At 40.0% G+C, this 22,201-nt stretch overlaps 1 protein-coding gene across 1 annotated transcript in view; it reads right to left on the minus strand.

Moving 5' to 3' along the window:
• Nucleotides 1–22,201, minus strand: part of IL17RC (interleukin 17 receptor C) — a 564,676-nt gene that overhangs the window by 170,350 nt on the left and 372,125 nt on the right. Inside the window, exons 10-11 of the mRNA XM_044077385.1 lie at nt 10,931–10,988; nt 3,334–3,521 (exon numbers count right to left, since the gene is read on the minus strand). Of these exons, the coding sequence (XP_043933320.1) occupies nt 3,334–3,521; nt 10,931–10,988 (246 nt within the window). The remainder of the gene's footprint in view (nt 1–3,333; nt 3,522–10,930; nt 10,989–22,201) is intronic.

The raw sequence follows: 22,201 nt of genomic DNA on the forward strand, positions 1-22,201 counted from the left end.
ACAAGTTTAGCAAAGTAAAAAAAAAGTCCAATATTTTCAGGTATTCTTATTGAGTCATATTTCACAAATGTGATTGATACTTGTAATCCCACATTTATTCATTAAAGTTGCTGGTCTTCTTCCAGTTGATCTGCAACTCCCAACACCAGTCTCTGGTTAATTTTCAATGTACTCCTGGTTCTTCTAGTTAACTCCTATGCTTTTCTCTGTCTCTTAAACATTTTTCTTTGGAACACTGGAAAAGATTTCACTGGTGTAGTCTCTCTATGAGCTTTATTATCAAAAGAATGAGAAGTAAAGTCCGCCCTTTTGTTTGACAACTCTCCTTTTGTTGGATAAATGTTTGTATTTCCTGCTATGCATATTCTGCATCAAACCTGCCTCTTGACAATCTCTGATTGCTGGAATAACTATATTCCTCTTCTGCATGGTGTATAGTGAGTTATCATTTTCCACAAACACTCTACTGTATCCAATTTTTAGTATTTTGTCCTTCAGCCACAGTTTTGTCAGCAACAACTCTTTCTTTTGGTATGATTGTATCTTTACTATTAGGGGTTTTGGTGACTTTCTTATGGCCAGGTTTGGACCATACACATAATGTGCTCTTTCAGTTAACAACTACTGTGGAATACCAGTCCAGTTGCTTATGTGTGCTTTAATAACATTAAAACAGTCTGTTCCTTACAGTTTCTCTAGTACATCAGAAAATCTCAAGATTTCTGTGTGCTCTGTCCTCTAATTCTACCATTTTTGAAACATCTCTTCTTGAGCAGTCGCATACTCAGCCAGCTTTTTCTCCATTTCCACGTCTGATTTTTACAATTTTATCAACTCATCTGAATATTTGTTTAAACTCTTCCAGCCTTTGTTATTTGAGTTGATATACTCCTTCAGTGCTTCATTTATTATAATTAGCTCTGAACACATTTGACTTACTTTTTCCTCTAGATTACTGGAAGATCTGTCTTAAACAAAGTTAGAGCTTGAACTGCTTTTTGCTGAATAGCTGCAGGTTTCTTCTCAGCCAGTGTTTTCTCCTTACCTCTTCTGGTTGATTTTCTTCAGAGTTTCTAAATTTCTTCTTTGCTGGCCTCCAGGCAGTGCACTTACTAGCCAGTTGCTGAAATTTACCCAAAAAGACAAATTCACTGGCTCTCTTTTCTGAGTTTGTCTTCACACTGGGAGAGCTGAAATTAAGCTGGTACTCAGTGTTCAGCCATCTTCCTCCTGACATTTCACTGAGAATATGGATGAGACAGTTCATACCCATTCCAAGTTTTCAAGTTTGAACATACTATACTTAAAGGAAAGCTCCACCTTAAAAATAAAAAAAATATATTTTTTACTTTAACTTTGTTTTTCTGAGATATTTTAACTCCTCAAAATCACTCTGACTGCTTCTCACAGAATTTTAATATGTTTTCTGCAAAATGGCTGCCAATGGGGCTTGACATATCAACGTGATGTTGTTTTTCTTCAAGTCTTTCTCTTTCTCATAATACATTTCACGTCTGCTTTATATGAGCCATGCTAAACATGAGGAAGCAGTGGTGTATTCCCATGTCATTGACATATGATGGGATTAGTGTGAGTCACTGTCATCTTGTATTCCTTTTGTAACAGGAATGCTTTTTTATTTCTTGAATGGCTGTCAGCTGTGTCTGTGTGTATGTGTGTGTCTCAGGGCTTGTTTTACAGTATACTAATAAGTTATGCAGGTACAACCAAAAGCTGCTAAATTGAAGGCCTTTGTTCAAAGTATCATTTTGTAGCCCAAGATGAATTGACCATCCCTCCCTCAGCACTTTCCCACAGATGTCAAAACTGTCATCACTGCTCTGAGGGATCCTTGAAGTTTCGTGTATAAGTGACATGTTATTGGAAAGGAAATTATTTGAAAGTAATTCTGTTCCCAACTGCCAGCAGTGGAAAGATGTTTATTTTCATTCATCCATTTATTTATATCGGTTACTAGTTAAAGTACTTCAGATTTTCCTTTCCTAATGTTTTAATGAACCACATGGAGTATATTCAGCTGTTTATCAGGGGTGGCATCAATTGTTACATTTCCTTTATTGACTGGAAATTGCTCATGCAGTCTACTTGTGTAAGGACAGTCTCAATCAGTGTAAGATGTCTCTTTGCAAGGATCTGTGCAATAAATATACGTCCTCCTTTGGAAGGATGTCACAAGAAAGCATAAAAGACCTCCTTATAAACAATATCAGTGGACCTAGATGATAGGGTTGCCAGCTGTCTCACTTCCTGCAGAAAAGTCCTGATTTGGGAAGTTTTGTCCTGTTGTGGTGGGAGGCCATGAAAATGGTACATGTGTTGATATTTTACAGCTATTACAAGAAAAAAATATTTTCTGACTTTTCTCTAAATATCACAGACAACTCTGACACTACATTTAACTCATCTTAAAGTGTATAGCAGTATAAACAACAAATATTTAAAGCTTAAAGATTAGCATTTCAATACTGTGATGCTGCTTATGAAAATTCGTCAAAAGAGGTGACAACTGCCTTTGAACCACTGACTGATATAATTGTTCTATTTTGCTATGAAAGGCAGGGCTACATTGGAAGCAGCCATGAATCCATTTAGGTTCTCTTCCTCTCTGCAATAAAGACAATGGAAAAGTTTCACATGGCTGTCTTTTTACAGAAAATGCTGAGCTCCTGACATGAACAAGACTAATTACCCATATAAGATTGTCAGCAGTAACTGACTACAGATTTCTCTGTGTCAGTGGTATGTCATGCCATTGTAAACAAATTTCTCTGAAAATTATGTGAAGGTGGGTGCTCTTTCCTTTAATTCCATGGCAAACTAAAACAATGAATAAAAAGGTCACATAGAAAAACCAATCAGTAAAAACCAAAATATAAATCTAGCAAGGCTAGACATTCCACTGTGTGACTCTTTAAACAGAGGCAACATGGGATACATGCAAATTACCCTTTAAGGCCTTCAGGTGTTTCAGCTATATGGCACTTCTGAATGTCCATGACTTTTTTTCTTTTTTTCTATTTATGGACAATTTGTCCATAATGAGTCCATAAATCAACTTATTTAATGAATGTATCAGGAATAGATTATGAAAATTTGTCTTAATATTTCTTGCATATTACATTGTCTTGTCTATAAGGTCTGAGTTGTGGCTGAAAAGGTTTGTTGGACCAGTTCATTCACCCAGTTAACAAAAGTGAATTAATGAATAAATAAACATTACCTTGAGAAGTAATCCTTCATATGCATACATGTTACAAATAAGCTACAGTTCAGATATGAGCCACTGTTTAAGATTTATCCCATGATACTCACATTAACTTCTGCATGCCGTGAGAAAATAGGAGCTCCTTGTAATGTGCGCTCATTATTTGTAGGATACCAGCGTAGCTGAACTTCAACGGGAATATTACATGGTGCCCAAACTCTCCAGGCTATAATCTTGTTGACCACTTTTACTTCTAATCGGCTTTGATTTTTCACGTTTTCTACAAATCCAGGTTCTAAGAAAAGAGATCAACCAAACATGATGTTACATATTGTACATGTAAATGCTGTAGATTCAACATGCACTAGCAACTTGCATTGTTGTTTTTAATCATGTTATATACATATGCATTATACTTTGGCATTACAGCTCCTTCAAACATTTTTAGCTAGGTGTTGGGGGAATGATGATGGTTCTAATTAATAATGTATTTTAAATCTATAGCCTTTCCCTCTCAAACATTCTTACTACTAGTTAATAGGGCAGGTAGAGTGGTTATTCACCCCGTATCAGCCACAACCCGAGCACATAGGTTACAAAGTTACAGAAACAATTCAACATACACATATGTACATACAGGTTTTTACATTCATAGTTTTTACAGCATTACAACGTAAGGGAAAATTAGTACATATACATATTACTGTCCACTTTCAAACTATTAATTCTTATTTTTAAATGCAATGGTATACAGAACAAGCTTCTGGAAGTTTAGTTGTTTTTAATTGTCACAGTACCACAGGAGATCTAAATACACATGGAAATTTGCATTGGTGTTTTGGAGAAGTAACAAAAGAAAGCATAAAGCAGACCCTGACCTCCATAACTGCAGACTTTAGCCCTAGAAAGAGAAAGGCAGCATATTTATTCTGTACTGAGTATATTATCTATTTTTTGTAGGTGCTGGGATAAATTATAAAAAGGTTTTGAAGGAGATTAATATCTCTTGGGCATAAATTTCTTCTTGAATTTGATTCCATGCAGCAGGTACTGCAACTGGTACAAGGTTTTGCAATAATGGCCCAGTTAAAGGACTTTCTCACCTGTACGGTTATATCTGAATAGTTTCTTAAATTATAGGAAGTCTTCCTGATTTGTTAGTTTGTTGCTGGGGGACGTGGGGCTGGAAGATTAAGGAAATGGCCTAGAAACCAGAGTAAGAGGGAGGATTAATTGCACTGTATTAATCACTGATACAGTGTTCTTAGGAAATATAGTTAGCTTGTATGTTGCTCTGTTAACAGAAATGAAAGCAGATGCTGTAGCAGTTATGGAGATGTGTGTAAAACAATAACGGAAATAGATATGAGGATAGTGGAACTTCATATTTTTGAGATGTACAATGTAGGGAAAAAGGGTACGCCAATAATCTGACAGTGGCACTCAGAAGGATGACCCACAGTCCTTTAAAAAGTAGAACTTTAACAAATGTCAAACACACAAAAAAACAGCCACTGTCAGATTATTGGCATTTTTTTTTTTGTTTTCAGCCACTTATTTCCACTTTATTTGGTGAAAAAGGGTATGCCATTGTATAGTAGTAGGAGGAATAAGCCGACTGTTAACCACGTAAGCCCACTGGACAAACAGTCCCTTTTCAGGGGTGATCTGGGACCAATGTCTGGTTAAGTGACTTGTTCAAAGTCACACAGGAGACAAAGGCTGAGGGGAATTGAACTCTGTATTATGGGAACTACAGCTTGGGTACTGCGGTGGTGGTGCTGCAGTAGCGTTCTCACCTTACAGTAAGACGTTGTCCTGTTCAATTCTCAGCTAGAGCGTCTTCTGTGTGGAGACATGCGTGAATGGGGATACATTCGTTGAAGGGTGTGCATCAGAGCTGGCAACTCGGCATGTAAAAATCTACTGCCAATCATTAGCGGACCGGAGTTCCACTGTGGCGACCCCTAACCGGGAAAAGCCGAAAGACACAACATTATGGAAACTACAGCTTGCAACTTTAACGTCTATGTCAACTGCCAGACCGCTGACTGAATGATGGAAAAGGGTGAAGGGAATATGTATGTGGTGAGGCTGAAATGTTGGCATGGAAGGAAGGACAGAATGGAAATGACACACAGTGGATTGGGCTATATACAGACCCCCCCACCACCAAACATGAAGGGATAGGAGAATTCTCTTTTGTATGTCAAGGTTTCAGGACTGGAAAAAGATGAATCAAAAACTAGGGACAATCAGTAGTTTAATACAGCATCAGTTGACTTGTAAAACATTGTATCTTATGTTAAGAAAGGGAGTAACACAGTAAACATACTGGTTAAGGGAATGTAGTAATTCCTGCATCTGTTCCCAATGAGCACAGAAGTAAATTATTAGAACTGGCAGGTAATGGTGGTCACATCTCATGGAGTAGTTTATAATAAGGGGAAAAGAAACACAAGGTAAATCAGTTACACAGAGATGGGAGTCATTTGGGGTCACTTATAGTGAGAGACAGGTTATGAAATGATTTCAAAGTCTATGTGAAGAAACAATCAGTAAAAGGTAAATGGGTCAAATAAAAATAGTAACGTGGCATGTATCAAGAACGAAATACAAAAAAATGGGGCACTCTTAAATCACAATATTGGTTAAAGAAAAATGTAATTTGAAGAAAGCAGCATGCTTGAGAAGGAATAGGAGGACAGGCAGAGCTTCACAAAGCCAAAGTCTAGGGTTCAAATCTGATATCCATTTACTGTCTGAAGTTTGCTTGTTCCAGTCATGCCTATATGTTGTTTTTTTTTCTTTTTTCTATTATGTACACTCATTTCCTTTCACTAGTAAAACCTTTATATAATACATATATATATGTGTGTGTGTAGCTATATCTATCTATATATATATATATATATATATATATATATATATATATATATATATATACATCTATATCTATACATACCTATATCTATCTATCTATATTCATTTAAGCAAAGAGCCTGCAAAAGATCACATCATTTACACGGTAAACTAATAATCTATAAAGTAATATAAAAGCAATTGAAGTAAAACTGGTTAGTAAAGGAAGGATGAAATGAGAGGGGAATACAAGAATGCAAAGAAGTTTAAGGAAATGAGAAATAAGATACAAGAAGATTGACATGTTTTTTCACTAGAGATGGACATGTGAGGATGATGTAACCATTTATTAATGTTGGTGGTGCACGAGAGGAAATATAAGGTTGTTTTTGACTAAACAGTCTTACTAAATGTGTACCTCAGGACAGGCTTCATTAATATAGTGGTAACAACAGCTTAAGAAGGAAGTTTATGAATATGAGCAGTGGACAGATGGACACAATGATCTTGGCTGTACCGCTAGAAAAAGAAAAGAAGAATTTGAAATTAAATAATCCCCCTAGAATAACTTCCCTGAGTATGTTGATACAAATGATCTACTGGTATTTCTCTCCCCTGTGGTTGTCCTGGAAAGGTTGACATTAACATATGTAGTACTAATACACATGCTGGACCTAGACATGAGGCTAGTAAATACCATAGCTGCACAGGGAATACTTTTCCTGGGATGACAGAGGTGCAGTAGATATAAAGCAACATGGATTCACTAAAGGGGTATTAGACCATTCCAGTTAACATTTATACTTACGTCAAAGATAAAGCAGATCAAAGGACTTCAGTGCAACAGTTTTGAGAAAGTGCTACTGTTTGAATACCTAAGGTGACTGGGTTAAGGGACAAGCTAGCTAACTGGACAGAAAGATGAATGTGACAACTTTACCTGACCCTTTACTGTCACAAACTGCACCATGGGTATGGCATAATTGATAAGAATAATGTCAGTAAAACACTGCAGCAATGCTCATTTGTATTTGGTATCTTGGTACATGAAATCTGCATGACCATGTTCGTTTCATGTAAGATGTTGCTAATATAGGTAGGAAACAATATTATTCATACATACTGCAGATGTCAGTCAGTAATAACACTGGAATTTTTTAAGAAACATGCATAGAAGACTCATCATCAGATGAGAGACTGAATGTCATGTTTACAGTTTTTTTTTTAAAAAGCCTCTTCTGTATGCCCTCAGTGAATCCGTTTCCACGAGACCCTTGTTCTGAGTATGTTTCAATAAGCCTTTGCTTATACTTTTAGTTAGTGGAACATGTAAAGCATACCACAGTCAAGGTGAAAAGAAAGAAACATTTCTGGCAAATATGTCACATGTAATAAAATAATTTTCAGGAACAGAGAAGATTCCCTATTGAGATCATTATGCTCCCTACAATTTAACTTTTTTGAATCAGACGCAGACACAGTTATGTAGTAACTGCATTATGCAGACACTTGGCACATAGACCTGCCTTTCCAAATAAGCCAAGTACACTTTGTATATACACTGTAAGTAGCAGTAGTGTGGCCTAAGCATGACCTGGAGTGTAAATCCACAGATGTTTTAAAATCTTCTTCCACTCTTTTTATGTCTGCTGCAAAGTGAAAATTATAAGAAATGCAGTCTCTTCTGAGAACACTTCCTCCCCAGTCTTCTTTCATAGCTCTAGACCTCAACAAAAATACATCTAAGCTGTCTCTTTTGTTACATATCATCACTGATTTTGCTTCATATTTTTGGCTGCTCCTCAAAAAAAATTCTGGCAAACTACTGAGGATTACAGTCAATAATGCCAGATAGTAGAGTTTCATACTTCTTATTTTTCAGAAAATGTATGTTGGTAAAAACTTTTGCTCTATTAACGTTTAAATAAATTAGAATATTATTTAAAATTGTCCCTGATTTTGGGACCTAGATCTCATTTATTTTTGTCTCTATCCCTAATTCCTTTGGAAAGAAATTGAGAGCTATGTCCTCAAGTAACTGATCTTACAGCACTCATCCAACACACCCATTTATGTTACACATGCATGCTTTTGATAATTGGATGCTAGCCCTAACAACATCTCAAGGTATATGTATAATTTATTAAGTATCTCCCACTATTGTACACATTCCATGCAACCAAAAGATGTGATAAAATATTGTTTACCCAATGACACTCTGCATTTGTAAATGCAACCTTGTTCTTGTCCAAAGAAAATTGAAAATTGAGGTTACAGGTTTTGTTACACTGTAATATACATACTTTGCAGTGTAAAAGACTCACAGTTTGAAAACACATCTCTTTTACCACTAATAAATAACAGTTCTAAAATGTTTGGAATTTTTTGCTGAGAATATTTTCTTCCAAAGCTAGTGGCATGTTAATCGGCAACATTATTCCCCAGCTGCTCATTATTTAAAATAAAATGAAATAACATGGAAAAACGCTGGCACTCCAGCTATAACAAACTGTACCCAATGATAATGGAGTCAAGGGAAGATTCTGGAATAACCAGTAAGAGCAGTGAGAAATGGCACAAATAACACTGATTAGTATTCAGTAACATCCTCACTGCTCCCGGTAACTGCTCAACATGGGCAATTAGCATGACAGTGAGAAAAATGCGATTCAGGAACAGGTATGGCTGCAATAAGGAATATCGCACTGGCTCATTAAAATCTGACTTACCTGAACACTTACTCTAAGACCTGACCACTCTAGTGTTCTAATGGCCTATGCATCTCTTTAGAAAATATATGCACACTCTCACATCCACTCATGAACAATAAAGCCCTCCTCCACACATGATCACATTCATGGAAACATTCAGCCTTACACTTGCAGACACAAACCTACACACACACACACACACACACACATATATATATATATATATATATATATATATATATATATATATATATACAATTATGCATGCATACATACATTATATATACACACATATATACAAACATATGCAGACTCTCAGTTCACTACCTTACCCTTCAGTGTGACCAATAAAGCAGATAGAGAAAGAGAGACATTCATTCATGCCCCTGCTGACATACATACAGACTTCCATTCACACACTAACATCTCCACCTCATGTGTTTGCCTGACTTGTACTGAGTACGCCTATAGGACTGAAACACTGACTACCATGATTTTAAAGTAATCATTTATGCCTCCTAGAGTAAAATTTTACTCAGTTGAGGAATTCTCTGAATTGCTTGGCTGAACAAGGTAGGGGACTGCATACATTTCTGGGGAAAGCAAATGGATAATTATCATTATTCCCCCCAGTGTGCTATATTAACATGTAGTATCACCTACGAGATTTTTGCTTTAAGATCCCAGGGAGAAGAAAACTTCATCTGTAGAGTGGTCTCTGAATATGAAAGGTTTAACATAATGCAGAAGCCTTCTAAGCTAAGATTTTCATATTGCATTAAGTATTTCTGAATACAAGGATGTGAGTTAAGAAAATGAGAAACGTGGACAGTGTAACAGTAGGAAGGCACACATGGCTTCAAATGCAACTTCTGTCTCACAACAATATATTGACTGCTGTGTAATACTACAGTAAACTCTCAGTTAACCGCAACTCAAGCAACCAGAAAAAAAAACTTTTAGAAATACAGTAGTCAGTTTTTCATGTGCTGCACTTTGTTTTCCCCTGCAGAAACATACCTTATGTTTTTAGAGTTTTACAGTTTTGAAAAGGAAGATACAAATAAATTCCCTCTCTCCTCAACCTGAGAAAAAGTCAAACAAAAAAAGTCAAATCGCTAAAATGTCAACACTTGCTCCACACTCAGTTTGCATCAGACTGCACATTCTCTCTTCGATCTCTCGCACACACAGTCTCCTCAGCTTTCATACATCTCTCCGATCTCTTACACATAGTCGCTTCTGCTTTCATACATGCATTCACTCTCTCTCTCTCTATTCATTTCATTCAATTCCAATCCACTCAGTGTGCCACTGAAAACCATTCCGCGTACCACGCTTTCGGAAATATAAGTTTAAAATATTATTATTCCAGTCAGGCTTTTAATTACTGTATTTCAATATTAAAATCAAATCAATACAGTGTTTATGGTATGGTATGGTATAGTATGGAGTACAGTATTTGTCAGGTATATTTTTAACAGTAACTCTCAAGCAACCAGAAACTACTCTTATTCGGCATCTACCAATCTCCACAGGTGCCGGTTAACTGAGAGTTTACTGTATAATGATAACATGTTTGGTAGAATATATATTTATTTTTGAACAATTATAATTAAACAGAATACACAATGCTATTTTTCATCTGTTTTGTAATTTCTTGTTTCACTTGGTTGAGCCTAAAATGGTCCAGAAGGGTAGGCGCTCTACCCTGCACATCAGTACAAATAAACAAATAAGTAAATAAAAAGAAATGCTTGTAACACCATGAGTGCTTAGAAACAACAACATTATGTAGGTTTCAGAGTCTACAGATGGCCACAGGAGATTGCAAATATTACCTAGTACTTAGTATACTTAAGTTTTTGCTTGTTTCTGTTTCAGTAAAAAAAAGTTGGACTTATCTGAACCTTTACCCTTTTTATGAAGAGGGAGTAAGGCTTATTTTATAACAAGTTTGTGCTTCTGTCATACAAGAGATGTTTTTACTGCATGCACTTTGATATGTATTGCAACTATCCGCTCATTCACAAACACAGCACACTCACAGACACACACAAATGCACATGTGCACATACAGAGATGAGTAGACAATATCATCTGTACCATTTTTAATGTTGTTTCTCCTTACCTTGCTTAAAGGGACATTTTTCTACTCTTATGGCATCTATGATGTGCGGCGGCCATGCCTGGTTAAGAAATAATACAAGAGTTAGCTTTTAAACTACACCAATAGGTAATGAAGAAAGCAGCATCATTAAAGCAATGGATGTTTGTACTAAATATGAAGGGGATGTGCTAAAACTCCTGACCATATTTTACTTTCTCACCCTTTTGACCTACAGTAGTAGTAGTTGTCTTGCTGCAATAAAGAGGTCATCAGTGAAAGTCAATAAACTATAACTCACAAAGAGTCAGTTTAACAACATAACAAATCACTAAATTGAGTGCCCATAAGTGATAAAGAAACTTATCCTGACACTTAAGGCTTGTCTTTTCTCCCTCCTTCTAGGTTGCCCTATCCATACATGGTACAGTTGTGTACACTTACCATAAATGTAGATGTTCGAGTGTATTCACTGTTGCAGTCATCACACTTGGGTTATCTGCCAGCAGGTAGCCCTCAGTCGGCCTGAATACCTGAGACTTAGTATTTCTGCGTCAGTTGCTGTCACTTCAGGTCTGACATCAGGTCATCAGGGGTATAAATAAAGGCAGCCGACGCCATTACATCAGTTTTTCTTGCCCTAGATGTCAGGAGCCCCCAAATAGGGAGCTAAGTTATACTGGAAAAAACACCACCAGTAAAAAGTAAATACCAACAGCCTTGTAAGGGGTGAGTAAGATAAATAGAAAAGGAGAGAGAGAGAGAGAGAGAGAGAAGGGGGTTGGAGTGTGGGAAACCAGGACTGCAACAGTGAATACACTCGTACATCTACATATATGGTAAGTTTACACAACTGTACTATGTTCTTTGTGTTTCACTGTTGCAGTCATCACACTTGGGTTGATTCCCAAAGCTGAAGAATAGGTGGAGGCAGTCAAGGAGAGTTGGAGCTGCCTAGTATGCCCTGCAGGACTGCTGTTGCAAAACCCGCCCTGGATTTAGAAAAGATAGGTAGGTGGTAATGCTTGGTGAAGGTGTGAACAGAACTCCAAATAGCAGCTTCCAGAATGTCCCTGGTAGGGACTCCTCTGAGAAAAGCTGTAGAGGTTGAAGTTGCCCTAGTGAAATGCGTTCTGACCCCCTGAGGGGGTGGTTTCCCATGGTGTTTGTAACAAAAATGGATACAGCGTGCTATCCATTTGGAGATGGTCTGTTTTGATATGGCCTTGCCCTCTGTCCCTGGTGCAAAGCTGACTAGTAACTGGTCAGACTTCCTGAAGGGCTTAGTCCTATCAAGGTAGAATTTGAGTTGTCTGTGCATATCTAAAGAGTGTAGGATCCTTTACCCCTTATTTTGAGGATTAGGGAAAAAGGTGGGCAAATGAATAGATTGTTTGAGAGCCACACTGCACACCACTTTAGGCATAAAAGTAGGGTTAGTCCTGAGGGAGACCCTGTCAGCATGAAAAATAATGAGGGGTTCCACAGCCATAAGTGCTTGTAGCTCTGACATTCTTCTAGCTGAAGTGATGGCCAGAAGCAAGGCTGTTTTCCAAGAGTGGAATTTTAACTCTGCTGCAGCTGCAGGCTCAAAGGGGTGTAGCGTGAGCTTTTCCAGCACAAAGGTAAGGTCCCAAGCAGGGGTGGGGTCTATTTTTAGTGGCCTTAAGTTGTTATCCCCTCTCAAGAACTGTTTGATGAGAGGGTGAGAGAAGAGAGGTGGCTCAGTGCTGTAATGAGTAGAGATGGCAGAGGCATGGATCTTAATGGAAGAGAAGCATAGGCCTCTGTGGAGTAGGTCTGCTAGGTAATCCAGGATGAGAGGTAAGGAGGGCTGTGCTGTATCTGCTCCTTTAGAGTGAACCCAGGAACAATACATTTTCCACTTATCAACACAGGATTGCCTTATACTGGGTCTTCTGGCTTCACAAATGACATCCAGCGCCTGTTTGCTTAGGCTGGCCACTGGAGGAGAATTCAAGGAATAAGCCAGGCTGCAAGGTTCAGGGACTGCAGTTGCGGATGCAAGATCTGTCCCTCCTGCTGAGTGAGAAGGGTTGAGATCTGGGGTAGGTGCCATGGTGGCACCGATGACAGACTGCGCAGTAGTGGGTACCAGTGCTGGCGTGGCCAGTCTGGGGCAATCAGGATTGCCCTTGGTTTTTCCTGCCTTATCTTGAGTACTACTATTGCAAAGCAGAGGGGGAAATGCATAGATTGAGAGGTTTACCCAATGGAAGGATAGGGCATCTACTTTCCAGGCCTTGCTGTGAGGTACCCTGGTGCAGAATTTGCTGAGCTGGTGATTGTAGGGGGGACTAATAGGTCTAACTTCGGGGTACCCCATTTCTGGGTTAGAAGACTGAAGGTGTTGAGGTCTAATTGCCACTCGTGTGGGTCTAGGAGATTTCTGCTTAAGTCATCTGCCAGAGTGTTTTGTTTGCCTGACAGGAATTGAGCTTGCAGCTGAATCTGCATAGCCCAGGCCATGTTCCTCAGGTTCATGGCTAGCCTACAGAGGGGATAAGAGTGGGCTCCCCCCTGCTTGTTGATGTACCACATCTCTGTGGTGTTGTCGGTTTTTATTAGAAGGGGCCCTGGTGAGTGTAGGGATCTTAGAGCTGTCAGAGCATGCTGAACAGTTAGCATCTCTTTTTGGTTGATGTGCAGATGAATTTGGTTTGGGCTCCAGTGGCCCTGAATGCACCTGCCATCCAGATGTGCCCCCCAGGCATAGTCTGATGCATCTGTGGTTAGTGTCTGGGTGGTATGGGGTTGAGTAAAGGGAAGTCCCATGTTGTGGTTGCATGCTGCTACCCACCAAAGAAACTCTGTCCTTAGACAAGGTATGATAGGTATGACGGTTTCCACGTCCTGAGAATGTTGGCACCAAAGACTTTTTAAGTACCACTGAAGTTTCCTCATATGCAGTCTGGCATATGGAATTAGTAGAATGCAAGAGGCCATGAACCCTAGAGCCTACAGGATTTTCCTTGTGGATATCTGGGTTCTGGTGGTCATTTCAGCGAAGTAGCCTGTAAGATAGGCTTGTTTTTCTGGAGTAAGGAATGCCATCTGGGATGCTGTGTCCAAGCTGGCTCCCACGAATACAATTTTTTGACTGGGATTAGTTTTGATTACTTTTCATTGATAGTGTACCCCAGGGAGGTTAGTAGGTCTTTTACAAATGTCAGGTGCTACAACAGCTTTTCCTGACTGTCTGCCTGATCAGGCAATCATCCAAGTAAGGGTACATTTGAATTGTTCTCTATCTGCAATAGGCAATGGCTGGAGCCAGGCATTTTGTTAAGACTCTGGGAGCAGTGGATAAGCCAAGGGGAAGTGCAGTGAACTGATAATGCATAGATCCTGCCCTGAAATGTACATATTTCCTGCATGAGTCCCTGATAGGGATGTGTAGATAGGCTTCCTTTAGGTCTAGGGTGGCTAACCAGACATCTTTGGTCAGCATAGGGAGAAGTTGCTGTAAGGTGAGCATTTTGAATTTTGGTATCATCAGGAAGGTGTTTAGAATGGATAGATCTAGGATTGGGTGCCAGGTGCCCTCTTTTCTGGGTACCAGGAAAAGTCTGGAATAAAAACCTTGGCCTACCTGTTCTGCAGGAACAGGCTGAATTGCCCTTATGGAGAGCAGGGATTGAACTTGGTTTTGTGCCTCTGCCCACTGGTTTGGAGGAAGGTCTGGGAACTCTTTTGGGGTTGGCAGCATGTGAAAATAGAATTTGTACCCCTGGCATACTATGTTGAGGCCCCTTTGATCATTGGTGATGGAGGTCCAGTTTTTTGTATGGTGGGCAAGTTTTCCTCCTAGGGGCATGAGCAATTGGGCAGAGGTGAGGATTGGAGCTGAGAAGTCATTGTGAATTCTTTCCGTACTGAATCTTGGAGGCTGCACTTGCAAAAATTCTTTGACTGTCTGCATAGACTTAGCCTTTTCTTCCATATTTTTTAAAACCTCTTCTGCTTTGGCGCCAAACAGATTGTCCTTGTTTAAAGGAGTGTCCAGTAATTTCGATTTGACATGGTCTGGTAAGGTCTGCTCCTTAAGCCAAGCATGCCTCCTAAGTACAGAACCTGTGACTGCTGCCCTGCAAGATGCTTCTAGGGCATCAAACCCACATTGCAGGGTATGTTTGCTGACTTGGCTTGCAACATGCATAAGCTCCTGTAATTCTTTATTTTCTGCACAGTCAGGAAAGGTAGATAATTTTTGCTTAACGTGTTCCATAGTATGTTTCTGGTATTTCAGCATGTGGAACTGACAATTCAATGCTCTAATGATGGGAGTTGCAGAGGTGTATACTTTTTTACCCCATCTGTCTAAAGCTCGGGAATCCCTATTTGAAGGGGTGGGATTCTAAGCTGTAGTTGCTTTTATTCCGTTAGGTCCCTTGGAGATGACCTCTGGGTCAGCAGTAGGATTTTTGAAAAGAGATTTGTGAGAGTCAGGGACTCTATAGTTCCTGTCTGGTTTCCTTGGAGCAGGGGGTAAATTATCAGGAGTTAAACTGGATTCCAAAAAGACATCATCCACAACATCCAGAACAGGAGGGATAGCTAAGGGTCTGTGCTGTGGTAAATCTAAAAATTCCCTTAGTCTCTTTTTGGACTGAGGATAATCCTGGCATTCCCAGTGGAAATGCTATCCAAAGGTATGTAGGGTTTCACCAAAAGAAAAATCCTCTGGAGGAGAAGCAGAATGAATGGGTTCTTCTGCATCTGAATCCTGATAGGCAGATAAAGGCATGTCTTCATATTCAGAAACCTCAGAGTTGTCGGACTCTTGGTCAGTTAAAGCTGCTGGGGACAGATCTCTCTCTTTTTTTTAGCAGGGGAAGGCTGGCTTCCCTCAATCAGCATGATCAGGTATTCTGCCATTTTAAGCATTTGAGATTGTGGCAGGGAAGCAGGAGCTTGAGTTTGGGTTGTTGTTTTTTTAGGAATAGCTCATACTCTAGGCCTTAGAAACTCAGTAGTTTTAGAAAGAACTGAAGACGCAAAACAAGTTGTCTGTTTGTGTCAAAAAGCGGTAATGTGAAGAACTTCCGCAGAAGCCGGTGCCTGCACAGCGGCTACAGACCCATCCAAGGTAGAGACATCTGCAGGTTCCGTAGTCAAAGAAGAGTCTTGCACCATACCGGACTCCGAACGGGTCTCAGTAGCAGTATGCGAATCCATCAAAGTGGGCATCAGGGGCTGCAAAGCCTCTCGCTGAGTACCGGCGAACTGACGACTAGCTTAATGGAAGCGTCATTGGCAGTTTTGGACCTGTGCGGTCTGCCTCTGTGTTTATCCTTGCATTTTTTCAGAAGATCGGTAGTCGGATGACTTACCGAAGCCATTTCAGAATACAGAGAACGAGAATGAAAGTATTTAGCTACAATAAGGGCCCGACGATGAATAGTTCGGGTGTTGAACAAAGCACAAAACCGACAGCGAGGTACGTCGTGGTCTGGGCCTAAACAGGTGATGCAGTAAGAATGGAAATCTCGGTGTCGTATTTGCTTTCCACAGGTGAGACAATTGTTAACTTTTTTTGACATCTGTTAGAGCAAGAAAAAAGGGTCTTCAACGGGATACTTAGCTTTAGAAGACTTCAGGATGATTCAATTTCAGAAACAAAAACTCAGGTAGTGGCCGACCGGCACTCGTGCAAACTGTTTCGGGCTCCTTGGCAAGAAAGAGTGATGTAATGGCGTCGGCTGCCTGTTTTTATACCCATGACGACCTGATGTCAGTCATGAAGCAACAGCAACCGACACAGAAATACGAAGTCTCTGGTATTTGGGCCGACTGAGGTCTACCTGCTGACAGATAACCCGTGTGTGATGACTGCAACAGTGAAACACAAAGAACATCCTGTATTACTTCCTCCATTGGTCACGCATCCCTTTTCATATCCCTTTTAAAAATACCACGTAGGTGAACAATTGACATTTAATTACCTTTATGATCTTCTGGTCTATTTTGTAGTTCAGAATTCACAGTCCATAAGCTTGAACGGAAAAGTTAATTGACATCTGCTGCAGGCATTCTCTGTTGCACTGTGTGTGGAGGGTGAAGTCCCCGCACACCCAAGTGTAACTACACACCCAGTTATTACTCTTCTCTCTCCATATCTTGGTCTTCCTTCATTGAATTACTGGGACTGAAATTCTGTCATTCAGAATTCTGAGACACAGCATTTGGCCGAGCATTGTTTATACATTGTTATATGATGTGCATAACTTACCTACTTAATATAGTTTTCTTTTCACAGCTTTGGTCTAACTTAGTGCATTATAAGCATATTTTGGGCCCTGCATTTTTGATGCCAGGCAATGTCTTTAGTTCTGCATATCCATTTGGAATTTTGGCTCAGTTCTGCAGAACTTTGTGATGTATGATGTATGACTGTGTCCTGACTAATTCTATTTGTGTTCAGCTTCATTAAATACACACCTCCAGACTAGCTTTGGCAGCTTCCCACAGAGGCTGACATTATCATTTGAGAAATGTTGACCTTAAAAATCAAGTACAAAACTTTACGCAGTGAAACACTAAACGTTACCTGCAAGCACAACACACCTTCATGTTTATGACCATCTTTTTGTAAAGGAAGGACTTACATTTTTATATACTTGTGTTTTAAAACATCTGCTGAGCAGTGAAGTTTGGAAAAAAGCTCTGCCAGTGTCCCCGTTCAATGAGAATATCCAGACAAGACATACTGATGGCATTCTTATGGAAATTGGTATTTTAATAGCTTTGTTGGCATATAATTTTAAAAATGAGTATTTAATTGCCAAACTGTAATATAATTGTCAAGAAACTAGTAAGTTTACAATTGCTTAACAGCTGTTGTGTCCCTAACAAAAACCTATTCCAAAAGAAGAAGAAAAAAGAAATAAAAAGCTTCCAACCATTCATGGAAATAACTGGTAGTTTCTATAAAGCTTTCAAAACTGCATCATCATCAAGAAACAAATATATGCTCACCAAAGGAATGTGATGGCAGGCATTTGATGTGGACTTCTGTGTTCAATTTGAGGTTTAAAACTTAGTTTTATCAAGAAACTGTAAAAAAAAAATCCTGTCACCAAAAGGTGTTTGCAAACATATAGATGTGATGTGGTTACAGGTAATGTGTAAAGTTTCCCTATGTAAAAGCTTTACAATTGCTCTTTAATTGACTAAATTCGGTAATCCATTGTAGATTATATAAACTAGTTTGCACTCCTACATCTCTTGATTTACCTGATGTTCTTAGCAATATTATACTTCACCTTTAATCAGGAGCCATATTATGGTATGGCAAATAGTTCACTTAAGATGATACAAACAAGCCAGAGGAAGAAGAGAACTTCTAAGCCCTTCCCTTCTGAACTATTTTTCTATTTGTCCCAGGCATCCACAATGCACTTGGTGTCATCTCTAGATAGCACTCCAAACCCCTTTCCATTAACTTCTTCATAAAGCTTATAGGCAGGCATGTTACATATTCAAGATGCATATTTGCACTTATAGCATCATCATCATCTACCCCATTTTGCTTATTTTCTAAAAGGGGTTGGGACGTCGTGTCGAATGTCACCATAGCTCTCTAATTAATGGCACTCTCCTACCTTCTTCGTCACTCATGCCTGATGGTCGCAGGTCTTCTCTCACACAATCCATCCACTTCTTTTGTTGGATGCCCTCATTTCCTTTTGCCTCCTTCCTGTTTGTTCCAATTCATCTTTACCAGATCATCTTCTGCTTCTCTTCACGTGCCCAAACCACTGTAATCTGTTCTCTTTGACCTTTTCTGCAATTGTAGCTACTTTGGCATCTGCTCTTATGTTCTCATTTCTTTGCTTGTCCCACAGTGTGCATCCTACCACCCATCAAAGGCATTTCATCTTCATGAACTCTAGCTTCCTTGATTGTCTGCCTTTACTGACTAGGTTTCTGTACCATAATGTAGTACTGGTTGCACCACTGTTTTGTACACTTTACTTTTCAGCTTCTTTGACATTCTTCTGTCATACACTACACCTGACACTTTGTGCCAGTTGGCTGCAACCCCTCTGATTCTAGCTTTGACCTTCTCATTCATACTTCCCTTCTCCACAACCACCCCTCCCAGATACTTGAGGCTGTTAACCTGTCTCATTATTTACCTTTCTATCTCAGTTCTCAGCTTCTTATGATTTCCTCCGTTTGCTGCCATTGCAACCATCTTATCTGCACTCAGATTCATCCCATGTGCCTTCAGTTTTGCATTCCGTTCCCCTATCCTTTGTTGAAGATCTTGCTCAGAGTCTGCCTGTAATGCCACATCATCTGCATTCAGCAACTTTGTTGATATATTCCTCAATACCTGTTTACTAATGTAGTCCATCTCAAGTATGAATAGCAGTGGGCTCAAAGTTAAACTCTGATACACACTCACTTTCACTGGGAACACCTGTGTGAACCTGAACATGTTTGGACTTCAGTCATTGTGTCTTTCTACATAGCCTGCACTAATTCTACTAATGTTTCTGGGAATTCAAACCACCACAGGACTGTCCAGATACACTTTCCTGGGACCATGTCATATGCTTTCTTCAGGTATAAAAATGTCCAGTTGGACTTGCTCCTCATTTTTAGTTTTTACTCAAGTATTTGTCTCACTGCAAACATTGAGTCAGTTGTGCTGCATCCGGATTTGAATCTGAACTGCTTATCTCCCATCTTACTTTCTACTACCATGCACGAAAGTTCTGGAGAGGGTGATTGATAAACAAATCCAGAATGTGACGGGTTTGATACCTCTATACTGCCCACATCTGTGAAGATTCCCTTTGCTCTTGTACGCTGGCACTTTTTCTTTTTTCTTTCATCTGTTCCCATTAGGGGTAGCCACAGCGGATCATCTGTTTCCATTTCTTCCTGTCCTCTGCATCTTGCTCTGTCACACCAACCACCTGCATGTCCTCTCTCACCACATCCCTAAACCTTATCTTAGGCCTTCCTCTTTTCCTCTTACCTGGCAGCTCCATCCTTAGCATCCTTTTCCCAATATATCCAGCATCCCTCCTCAGCATATGTTCAAACCACTGCAATTTTGCCTCTCTGGCTTTGTCTGTAAACTGTCCAACTTGGGCTGACCCTCTAATATACTTATTCTTAATCTTGTCCACTCTTGTCACACCCAGTGCAAATCTTAACATCTTTAACTCTGCCACATCCAGCTCTGACTCCTGCCTTTTTGTCACTGCCACTGTCTCCAACCCATATAACATAGCTGGTCGCACTACCCTCTTGTACACCTTCCCTTTCACTCTTACTGGTACTCGTCTGTCAAAAAGACACTCTTCTCCACCCACTCCATCCTGCCTGTACTCTCTTCTTCACCTCTCTTTCACACTTGCCATTACTCCGAACTGTTGATGCCAAGTATTTAAACTCATCCACCTTCGCCACCTCTACTCCTTGCATCCTTACCATTCCTCTATCCTCCCTCTCATTCACACACATATATTCTGTCTCAGTCCTGCTGAGCTTCATTCCTCTTCTCTCTAGAGCATATCTCCACCTCTCCAGGGTCTCCTCCACCTGTTCCCTACTCTCACTACAGATCACAATGTCATCTGCAAACATCACAGTCCATGGGGACTCCTGTCTGATCTCATCTGTTAACCTGTCCATCACCACTGCAAATAAGAAAGGGCTCAGAGTTGATCCTTGATGTAATCCCACCTCCCTTAAATGCATCTGTCACTCCCACTGCAGACTTCACCCCTGTCACACTACCCTCGTACATATCCTGTACCACTCTTACATACTTCTCTGCCACTCCTGACTTCCTCATACAATACTACAACTCCTCTCTAGGCACCCTGTCATATGCTTTCTCTAAGTCCACAAAGACACAATGCAACTTCTTCTGACCTTCTCTGTACTTCTCCATCAACACTCTCAGAGCAAACATTGCATCTGTAGTGCTCTTTCCTGGCATGAAACCATACTGCTGATCACTAATCATGACCTCCCTTCTTAACCTAGCTTCCACTACTCTTTCCCATAACTTCATGCTGTGACTGATCAGTTTTATCCCTCTGTAGTTACTATGGCTCTGCAGATCACCCTTATTCTTAAAAGTCGGTACCAAAACACTTTTTCTCCACTCCTCAAGCATTATCTCACTTTCCAAGATTTCATTAAACAATCTGGTTAAAAACTCCACTGCCATTTCACCTAAACACCTCCATGCTTCCACGGGCATGTCATCTGGACCAACAGCCTTTCCATTCTTCATCTGCTTCATAGCTATCCTTACTTCCTCCTTGCTAATCCATTGCACTTCCTGATTCACTATCCACACATCATCCAACCTTCTCTCTCTCTCATTCTCTTCATTCATCAGCCCCTCACAATACTCTTTCCATCTGTTCAACACACTCTCCTTGCTTGTGAGTACATTTCCCTCATTATCCTTTATCACCCTTACCTGCTGCACATTTTTCCTAGCTCGGTCCCTCTGTCTAGCCAATCAGTGCAGGTCCTTTTCTCCCTCCCGAGTGTCCAACCTTTCATACAACTCTCCGTATGCCTTATCCTTAGCCTTTGCCACCTCTCTCTTTATTATGCACCTCATCTCCTTATACTTCTGTCTACTTTCTTCATCTCCCTGACAATCCCACTTCTTCTTCGCCAACCTCTTTCTCTGTATACTCTCCTGTACTTCCTCATTCCACCACCAGGTCTCCTTGTCTTCCTTCCTCTTTCCAGATGTCACACCAAGCACCTTTCTAGCCATCTCCCTTACTAGCTCTGCTGTAGTTACCTAGCTATTCGGTAACTCTTCACTGCCACCGAGTGCCTGTCTTAATTCTTCCCTGAACTCCATCTCACAAACACCCTTTTTCAATTTTCACCATTTGATCCTTAGTGCTGCCCTCACATTCCTCCTCCTCCTTTTGATCACCGTCATCCTACAGACCACCATTCTATGCTGCCTAAATACACTTTCCCCGTCACCAGTTTACAGTCTCCAGTTTCCTTCAAACTGGCCTTCCTGCATAGAATATAATCCACCTGCGTGCATCTTCCTTGTACACTGGCACTAATATGCTTTTTCTCCAGTCATGTGGGATACACCTTTTTCTCCATACTGCTATAAGTACCCTCAAAATACATTTCTCCCTTATCTCACCCAGCATCTTGATCATATCTGCTGTGACCTCATTTGAGCCTGCTGCTTTCTCTGACTTTATTTTCCTTATTGCTGTTCATACTACTATTATGGTGGCCTCTCTCTTCCTCTTC

The sequence above is a fragment of the Protopterus annectens genome, chromosome 7.part0 (genome assembly GCF_019279795.1).
Source record: "Protopterus annectens isolate FY-2018-M chromosome 7.part0, PAN1.0, whole genome shotgun sequence".
NCBI classification, from domain to species: domain Eukaryota; kingdom Metazoa; phylum Chordata; order Ceratodontiformes; family Protopteridae; genus Protopterus; species Protopterus annectens.